Source organism: Vigna umbellata, chromosome 11 (assembly GCF_029865625.1).
Source record: "Vigna umbellata cultivar VRB3 chromosome 11, Vumbellata_1.0, whole genome shotgun sequence".
In the NCBI taxonomy this organism is placed as follows: Eukaryota; Viridiplantae; Streptophyta; class Magnoliopsida; order Fabales; family Fabaceae; genus Vigna; species Vigna umbellata.
Genome location: NC_142175.1, coordinates 29,111,108 through 29,121,371, shown reverse-complemented (window position 1 = coordinate 29,121,371; position 10,264 = coordinate 29,111,108). Strand labels below are relative to the sequence as shown.

At 29.6% G+C, this 10,264-nt stretch overlaps 1 protein-coding gene across 1 annotated transcript; it reads left to right on the top strand.

Annotated features, from left to right (window-relative positions):
* The first annotated feature begins 409 nt into the window (after positions 1–409).
* LOC148191447 (uncharacterized) lies at positions 410–3,810 on the top strand. Its single transcript, XM_088102143.1, has 5 exons — positions 410–672; positions 772–1,049; positions 1,429–1,575; positions 1,684–2,802; positions 3,148–3,810. Exons 1-5 carry the CDS (start codon positions 513–515, stop codon positions 3,409–3,411), a joined length of 1,968 nt encoding a protein of 655 aa, XP_087958269.1. The 5' UTR covers positions 410–512; the 3' UTR covers positions 3,412–3,810.
* Positions 3,811–10,264: the final 6,454 nt, after the last annotated feature.

The window sequence follows — 10,264 nt, the reverse complement described above, 5'->3', positions numbered from 1 at the left end:
TATTTTTGTCCATTCATTAGAAAGTGCTGAGTTAGGAAAAAGATTCTCATTTTCACGCGGTATTAGTACAATACAGTCACTTCATATTTACTGTATCTATCCGTTACTTAACAATTTTGATTTTAGAATCACGATAACATTTCATATATTTAGCCTTTATATGTTGAATTTTCTTATAAAATAACCTGCCAATAAGATCACTTAGATGCAATATATTTGAACTATAAGTGCGTGATCTAAGTTAAAATACATATGTTGATTATTTTTATAGAATAATTTTACGAACTTTTTATAAAGTTTGAAAGTTTACCTCATATTCCGAATCTTGAAAAAAGAGTTTTGTATTATTATAATGTACTTTCCAACGACAACTTCTTAACTAAGGAGTCATGTCAAGTCAATGAATGTGCAATTATAAACACAAACACAAACACTGAAAACACTAAGTAGCTTTCTTCATTCAGCACCCTGTTTCATCATCCAACCTTCTTTCTTCATTCAACACTGAAGACATGTGTTTACAAAAACCAATGGAGATTGTAGGATACGGTTTTCGTCCCACCGATGAAGAACTTGTCCACTCTCACCTCAAACCCAAGTTGCTAGATGAAGAACTTGTCCATGTCATGACTGACATAGATCTTTGCGCTGTGGAACCTTGGGAAGTACCAGGTAATAATCGAAAGCCAAACTCTCCATGCATCTTCATGAAATCAACATCGTCCTTTTTCTTGTTCTGATCTTTACTTCAATTTTTATTGTTTTAAATAGAGATGTTAGCAAAATCAGTAATACCATTCGAAAACTCAGAATGGTTTTTCTTCAGTCCTGTTAAGTTGAAGTACTCAAATAGTGAAAGGTTTAAAAGGACAACCAAGAGTGGGTTCTGGAAACCCACGGGAGAACCCCGTGATGTTAGAACAGAGGACACCAACACTGTCATTGGGACTAAGAAGACTCTTGTTTTCTATATTGGTCGTGCTTCCAAAGCTGTCAAATCCAACTGGGTTATTCACGAATATCATGCTCTTAACTCAATCCAAAGCCAGGTTTGTATTTCATTTTTTAAGAAACTTTGGAAATAATCTCTGTACTAAATTACAGTGTGTGAAAGGAATGTAAACTAGTCGAACCAAGATGAGTATTTGAAGCCTGCAATAATCTCTGTACAAAACTAGTCGAAACAAGATATCCCGTGTGACTTTGTGCTTTAATCTTGACTGTTTGTAGTAATTAGTTTCTCGACAAAGCTTAAGGAGAACCTCTCATGTGACTTATAGAATGTGTTTAATTGATCTTTTCAAAATTCATCATTAATTCTCATCGAAGACTGTCAATTTCTTCTGCATACGTTTGCCTCATTTGTCTTGGCCTTTTACTTTTGTGAATTGTGCCAAATGAATGCTTACCATACTCCAATTTTTTCAGAATGCTTTTGTGTTATGCCGCTTGAAAAAGAAACATGGCAAAACGACCGAAGGAGGAACTACTGCACTGATCTCTGATGAAGAGGAATCCAGTAGAAATGTGGTTTCTGACAATGAACATCAGGCAATAGCAGAAGGAGTTCCATCTGTAAGCTGAAGCATCTTTCATGAACATATATACACTGTGACATGCGAACATGCCGAAAATTTATGCTTCTTTCTGTCATTTCATATATATATTTACATTTTTTTTCAGGGAGATACTTTTAGCAGAATGGAAACAATCTGTCAGTTAACATATCAGGCAGAAATAAACATCTCCCCAACAGAACAGTCTCTAATTGATATTGAGCAGGATGAAGCATCTTTCCCAAACCCATCTAACGATGCCTATTTTAGAAAGGAAATCAACAATAGGCATATCCCATATGCACAGACTCCATTTGAACCTATGCATACTTCTTTAGGATCTACCCAAAATCCATTTGAAGCTGGACCTATGTTAACTCCTTTTGAACCTACACAACCTTCATTTGAAACTACACAACCTTCATTTGAAACTACAAAGACTCCTTTTGATACTATGGAGACTCCTTTTGATACACTGGAGACTCTTTTAGGAACTATGCAATCTCCTTTAGGAGCTATGCGGACTCCTTTAGGAGCTATGTATACTTCATTTGAAATTACTCAGCCTTCTTTAGGATCTATGTTAACTCCTTTAGAAACTACACAACCTTCACTTGAAACTGTAAAGACCCCTTTTGAAATTATGGAGACTCCTTTTGATACTACGAAGACTCTTTCAGGAACTTTGCAGTCTCCTTTGGGAGCTATGCAGACTCCTTTAGGAGCTATGTATACTTCATTTGAAACTACACAGACTTCTTTAGGATCTATGTTAACTTCTTTCGAAACTACACAACCTTCATTTGAAACTACAAATACTCCTTTTGAAACTATGGGGACTCCTTTTGATACTATGGAGACTCCTTTGGGAGCTATGTATACTTCATTTGAAACTATGCAAACATCTTTAGGATCTATGTTAACTCCTTTTGAAACTACACAATTTGAAACTTCGAAGTGTTTGGAAACTCCTTTTGAAACTATTGAGACTCCTTTAGGAGCTACGTATACTCCACCTGAAATTATGTATCCTCCATCTGAAACTACGCATATTCCTTTAGGATCTATGCAGACTCCATTTGGAGATACAAGTCCTTTAGCATCTAGGAAGATTCCTTTTGAAAGTAGGAAAATTCCATTTCAAAATACACATACTCCATCGCAGACTCCTTTTGAGTTCCCGAAATCATTGAAAAGGGCATATTGTGAAAGCACTTGCATAAATCCAGAAGTCGTCCTTAAACTGGTAAATATTTCTTTTGCAAAGTCCAAATAATATTGAGTGTACCTCCTTTCATTTCTGAACTTTAATTTTGATTTAATAAGTTAAAATTTCAGAGTGCATTATTATGATTTGAATTTGGTTAGATTTTTCACAATGTATCGGGATTTTCTCAAGTAGATTTTTAAGAGATACTCACGTAAACTGTCTTTTTTGAGTTGGCTTTGATGCGTTCTTGCGATTCATGAGTCATTGACGGGCTATTATTGAGAACTACACTTTTTCTTGAGTTTGTGATATTGTTATATTCTTTTGAGCACTTTTATCAACGTATTCATCTGTTTATATTTTCTTTTGAAATCATTGCAGGACGATAGTATTGAAGATAGTTCAACTATGTGTACTGAATATCTTAATTCAGATGAATACCATTCATCAAAAAGGTTTAAAACATCATATGATGTTGTAGATGGTGATATAGATCTTTTATTTTCCAACCAAGAAGCAAGTCAGAAACAAGAAAGTATATTTCAAGACGATTTTTGGGGAGTGGAGACATCCTCATGTGACTCTACAGTATATAATCCTGAAGAGATCAATTGGAATGAAATATCTAGTTTTCCTTGCACTTAAAGGTCATGGGAAGATCAGTATCATCTAAGACCGAACAACTTCATATGGTGCGAACTAAGAACTTCGTACCATTATTGGATTAGTGGATAAGAGTATATGTTATTAAAAATAACTTGCTCTGAAATAGTCAATTTACTAGAAATTGCATAATGACAATTATGCATTATAATACAAAAGTATGTATAATAGGAAATGTATTAGAAAGTATTATAAACGATGAAATCGTGTGTATTTAAGATACTAGATTGTGTACTAGGATGTTTGTATGGTTATTTGTAGTTTCTGGACAGAGTACTTTTTTGTAGTGAACTTTTGTCTCTAGGATATCAAGTGTATTACTGAATCAGTTTATTTTCTTTGATTTTAGTATTTAATAATATATTTTATTAGCTTTGGGAATGCATGGCTAATGCAGTTATTTTCCCATATCAGTTGAACAAAGGATTGGCTAGACAACCACTTCATTTTTATATTGCTCAGTTGATCTTTGTTTTTTGAAGCAAGGATGGTTTATTCTGGATCATAAGTCTAGTATTATCTTTAGCAGAAATTTGAATCTTTTACTATTCTATTTATCCATTGAATTCATGTTTTTAGAGCGTATTCATTTCTGTGGTGAAACTCTTGGATTCTCAACTCAATTTCTTTGGTGCTACTTGACAGTTTAAGAAATTCAGTAACTAAGCTTAAATAACTTCAAAAATTGATCCTGTTCTCTTAAATCTTTGTAGGTTGTTTAATTCTATTTTAAGATAATCCATTTGTATTTTAATTTTGAAATAACAAATCTACTAACAAAACATCACCGTAATTCTTGAGTTGAAAATAATTTTGTTTTGACAGTATAGTAACATATACCGAATATAATAAAATATTTAGTTAATATATGAGGAATTTTTTGAATTGTGGTTTTTGTGGTATCTAATTAAAAATATGATACAAAGTATTAAAATAATAAATTATAATAATGTTGGATAAATTAGTAGAGAAAATGATATTTTGATAAAAATAAATATATGGTAATTGAATTTTATAGTTAATTAAGAATAATATCTATACAACTATTTGGATAGAAATTATATAAATGGAGTGAATATATTATGCTTCTGATGCATTAAATTATATATGTGTGTAGTTTTTCAGGATTTGATTTTAAATGAGGATCAATTTTCTTTAGGTAAATCATCTAATATATTTTGAATGAAATTATTATGAAAAAGTGTGAATGGTGTAGTTTTAAAAGAAAATATTAGTTGGAGAGAAATATTATAGTGGAATATGCAGTAATTATTATATCTTTTAACTTTTATGTGCAATTTTTTATGTGGTAAATTAATTATGTTGTATTTTTGAATTAAGAAGAAATGAATTATGAAATAAAATGTAAACTCTAAAAAGGAAGGGTGAATAAGAGTTTGAAAACTTTTCGAAAATAGTGCTGGACATTGTTTAGAGGGATTAGACGATCTACAGACAATATTGAACACTTAAGGATTTTTGAAACCGTTTAGGAACATAGGAAAAAGAAGGCAAATATGAAACTCATTTTATACTGACTCACTCAACCTGAGTTATGTCTAGTTTTCCTTTAAACTCTCGTATAGGATTCCACCAACTTTAATAAGTTAAGACGAGTTTCACCACTCTTGATTTTACAATAGCGCAGTTAGCTAAGAACCGTTTAATTCTCCTTGAGTTAATTAAATTGATTGTTTAGAATGACTCTTGATTATCCAAAACCAAATATGTGTTTTTAAAACAAGTAGAGAGGATATGATTGAAACAATATAAATCTAAAAAACTTGTTACAAAGAAATATTTTCAATGCTAGACGACGCACTATCAAAGGCAGAGAATTTTGACAACATAAGAACATGTACAATTGTTGTTATTGTTTTTTCATGCAATCTTCAATTTATAGGCGAATTGGAAAAAGATATGTTACACTAGAGCATCGACTTTTGATAGAGTTATTGTAGCCTTTTATACATTGTCAAATGCTATAATGCTTATGCAGAGAAAACTGTGTTGTTGTTTTTAAGACAAGATCGTCTAAGCAAACATTTTTTTGAAGTTTAGCAAAACTTCTAAAACAAAATAAGTATTTAACCATCCAAAACATCTACTAGAAGTGTTAAACGTTACTCCTTAAAAATGCCTAAACAATATAAGAACATCTAACTACTACAATGTCTAATAATATAAGAGCGTTTAACATATGCATGTTAAGTGTTATATGCTATAGAGTTCCTAACAGAATGTCTAATCGCAAAAGCGTGTGATAAAAAGTTAGACCGTTTAGGATACAAAAAATTTCGCTAAAGGCGACATATCCTAAATGCCTTGATAAGTTACTCATAATAGACTTATCATCAAATGATGGTAATTGTATCATTGCCTAAATACTTAGGTCGTCTAATGCTTTAAAATGCATGCACATTCCACTACTCTTTTCTCTATTGTGTTGTGTCATCTTTTTCTGTGCAGATTGTCACCTTTATTCAAAAGTATGCTCAGAATCAGGAGAACATTTAGAGACATGAAGGGTATTTAAAGAATGTTTCATACATGCTTTTTGTTTGTCTCATCCGTACACAACACATTTGCTCTATCAGGATGCAACATAACTTCTGACTCTATCACTACACACCTAGAAGAAGTGCTGGAAAGAAGATGAAGAATTTTTGCTATCAAGAATATCATATGTTCTTTGCTTTCTCCAAGCTATTCTTTTTAAGACTCATTTGTGTAAAGATCTTTTAAAAATTTTTAGAAGTTCATTGTATTGTTCATATATCTATATAAGAGTAACCTTCTGTTTTGTAATATCTCAAAAACACATTATTGTTTTTATATTTAGAAGTGAATTCAAACACTTGTAAAGTTTAACTCAATGGAGTTAAACGTTCTAAATAGTTTATCTAGTGTTGATACCAGGAGTGGTTAAATTCATCTAACCAGTAGGTTAACGTTGTAAATCAGGAGTGATTAAATTCGTTTTTAGTGAAACCTCTTACTAGAATGTTAAGGGAGAACTGGACGTTGTTTAGTTTGAGTAAACCAATATAAAATCAAAGTGTGTTTTATTACCTTTTGTTTAAACAAGTTTTCCTTCCAAACACTCTCTAAACCTAAGTGTTTAAATTACTAGTGCAAACCTTCTAACCACTGTAAAGTAACATTAAACATTAGTTTTGAAAAAGTTTTAAAACACTATTCAAACCATTTTCTTGTGTTTCAGTTACACGTATAAGTCGGACAGAAAGCTACGAAGAAACAATCTTATAATGTCTTTGTATTTCTTAACGTCTTTCTAAATCAGCATAGAACTTTGAATAAAGAACTTTTTCCTTGATAGGATATACACAGATAAAGAAAGACTACACAACAGACAAAAAAGTATTATTCATATATCAAATCATAGCATTTAGGAGAGTTTGTTCTCTATAGTGTTTAAGATAGTTTATTCTCTATATCATTTAGGATAATTTGTTCTTTACAGTGTTTTGGATAATGTTTAGTTATATATCGTTTAGCAAATTATTCTAGACTATCTTTATAATAAACATTATTTGGCTAGAGGATTTAGATAAGGTTTAAAATAGAATGTTTTAGACGATCTTGTTAATTTAAAGGAAATAATGATTATATTATATATTATATATTTGATAGTTTATGGTGTATTTGTTTTGTATTATAAAACCATTATTTGTTATTCATTATATTTATATCTCAGTTGGTTGAGTTTTACTATTATTGTTGTTAATGTGAATTTTATTGGGTTTCATATTGTTGTGCATATGAATTATTATTGAGGTTAGTATATGTATTAAATCGTTGTGCTTAAAATGTATTGAAGCTTGTGTCTAACAAGATATATTAAATTGTTGTGTTTCATATACATTAAACTATTGTAAGAAAACGGTTTTTAAAAGAGTCATAATTTCATAATTTCTATGGGAAAGAGTATATGTTATGTGATTTTGATTTGAGAACTACATTATAGTGCTATCAAAATGGGTCACCCAGCTCAATCCGGCCTGACCGAGTTGGTCACTTAGTGAGTCAATCCAACCCAGCTTATTTATTAGTAAGTTGAAAAAAAATTCAAACTCAACCTGGCTTACTACGGGTTAGTGGATTAAACGGATTGGCTCACTAATTCACTTAATTATAATTTTTCTTAAATCTAAAAAATTTATAATTTTTTTTAATTCAAATTTTAAAAATTTTACTCTAAAATGATATTAAACTCCAAAGACAATTCAAAATAAAAAGAAAATAACATATAACTCAAATGTAATCCAAAAGTAAACCTAAAAAGCAACTAAATAAATAAGGTTATAATATTGAAAATTTTTGTGTAACTGCTCCATTTATAAGATTAGAGTATTTAATGGATAAATTTATAATATTTTGGTCTCTTCAAACATCTTTTTCTTTATTCTCATTTACAATACAATAAAAAATGTTAACTATGAAATATAAAATAATAAATAATTATATTAAACTAGGTGGGTTGGTGAGCGAATCCGCTCACCACGGGTTCAACCCGGGTAAACCGAATTCTAAGTGAGTCAGGTTAAAAATTAGCCCATATAAAAAAATTTATTTTTTTTCAAACCCTACTCAATCCAAAACCATGGTAAGCCAGATATAGCCAAAGATTCTAACCCATTTTGAGAGCATTACATGATAGATATGTCAAAGAACAAAAGCGTGTCAAAGATCTTTAATCACACAAAGATTATGAATGAGTTTTAATATAAAATTTTAAATTTCTTTTGTATGTCGATAAATTAATTAACTTATTTAATAATTACGTTGATTGACAATTTTGTGTTAAATGATTTTTTTTAAAATAATTATATTTATTTTGTTTGATTTTGGATTTATTCTTATTATCATTGGTAATAATTGTACCGATCCTATAAATAAATTACTTGGGGAGCATATATGGCATATGAAAAGAATAAAATTTACTATTTGAAAAAAATATTTGTATTTTTTTTTTGAAGAAGAATTTTGTATCGAAAAGGATACGAGAAAAAGCATTCCGAATTGTGTTCCATATCTGATATTTTTTATATAGATTTCCGCATTTATTTTGAGATTGTTTTGTTGGAAAAAACATTATTGGTTATTTATTATCTTATTTTCCGTTGTTGCGTTTTACTGTTAACGTGAATTTTATTGGATTTATTATTGTTGTTAATATGATTTATTCTTGAGTCTAATCTATGTATTAAATTGTTGTGCCTAAAATTTATTAAATGTTGTGTCTAATAAAATATATTAAATTATTGTGATTTTTCTGGGATAGAGTATATTTTATGTGATTTTGATTTAAGATTGAATAGGTTTTGATATAAAATTTAAAGATTTTGGTCTTTTTTTTATATCTCGATGAATTAACTTATTAAATAATTATGTTGATTGAAAATTTTATGTTGAATGAGTTCATTTTTAAAAATATTTATATTTATTTTGTTTGATTTTGGACTGATGTTAATTGAGATTGTTTTGTAGGAAAAAGCATTAAATCTATTATGTTTGGTAAAGAAATTAATAATAATAATAATAATTAATAAAATACTGAAATGAACAATTTTTTTAGTTTCATATTATAATATAATACTCATATAGACACATTTTTTAATTTAGTTAAACTCAACTTAAATTTTTAGTTTGATCAATTTTGTTTAACTTTTGTTTAAACCATCTTGATTTAACTTTGGACCATACCAACTCGACTCACTTTTGATCTAGGGTGACTTGAGTCGTTCTTTAAAATATATTAATTTATTTTGACTTTTAATTTGTATGGACTTGATTAGTCTTTCAGCCTAAGCAAACTCTGTTTAACCTTTGACTTGGATTGATTGACCCACCAATTTAACTTTCTTTGGCTGAGATCTGATTGATTTAGTTTAACCTTCGTTCGAACCGACTCAAATCAAATTTTGATATGGAATGACTCAATTCAACTTTCGATTCTCACTAACTAGGCTCAATTTTCAAGCATAACATAAAATATATTTAACTTGACTTAAACTCTATCAACCTTAACTTGACTTAAATGAAATGTAGACCTAATTTAAACGACTTACTTGACTTAGTCTAACAGAGTCTCATATAAACTTACCCATATGTTATTCCTGAACGATAACGTTGTTTTACTAGTTTTATCCTTCTTATTCATATAAACTTACCCATAGGTTATTCTTTTGAGCGATGACATTTTTTTGCTGTTTTTATCCTTTGCACTTTTTCTTATATTTATGAAGATTTGGGTTGCAATAAAAGAAATGCTTAATAACCATTATATATAGAAATCTATATAATTAATCACGTTAATATATTTCCTCTTAACATACAAATATAAGGGGCATCACACATCTACTATGAAAAATTTAATAAGATTTGGGCTATAATGAAAGAAATGCTTAATAACCAGTATAGAAATCTATATATATTCAGGTTAATATGTATCCTCTTAATAACATGCAAATCTAAGGGGCATCACACACAAATGTTATCTACTCTGAGATGAATTAGAAGGGTAAGCCATATAAGAAACTACCATTTATAAATGAGCCTAAGGACATAAAAGAAACTTATTATGGTGGCTATTATGAAATCACATTTTTTTTTATAAAATGAGTTTCCGTGTTTTTTGTACATAAGCTTGAGGAACCATAACAAACCACACCATTAAATACACCAAAGGACAAATACAATGACTTGGATTGGTGGGACCAACCCGAAAGAAAAATTGACTCAAAAGTCACAAGTAAATAGAAAAGGACAGTGGATATGGTAGCAACGAAAAACCTTTGAAAACAAGTTTCAA

Bases quoted from the DNA above. Each gene is read 5' to 3' on its own strand.
- LOC148191447 (XM_088102143.1), top strand. From the start codon at position 513: ATGTGTTTACAAAAACCAATGGAGATTGTAGGATACGGTTTTCGTCCC. The intron at 673-771 runs GTAATAATCGAA...TGTTTTAAATAG, and splicing joins GGAACCTTGGGAAGTACCAG to AGATGTTAGCAAAATCAGTA. The intron at 2,803-3,147 runs GTAAATATTTCT...AAATCATTGCAG, and splicing joins CAGAAGTCGTCCTTAAACTG to GACGATAGTATTGAAGATAG.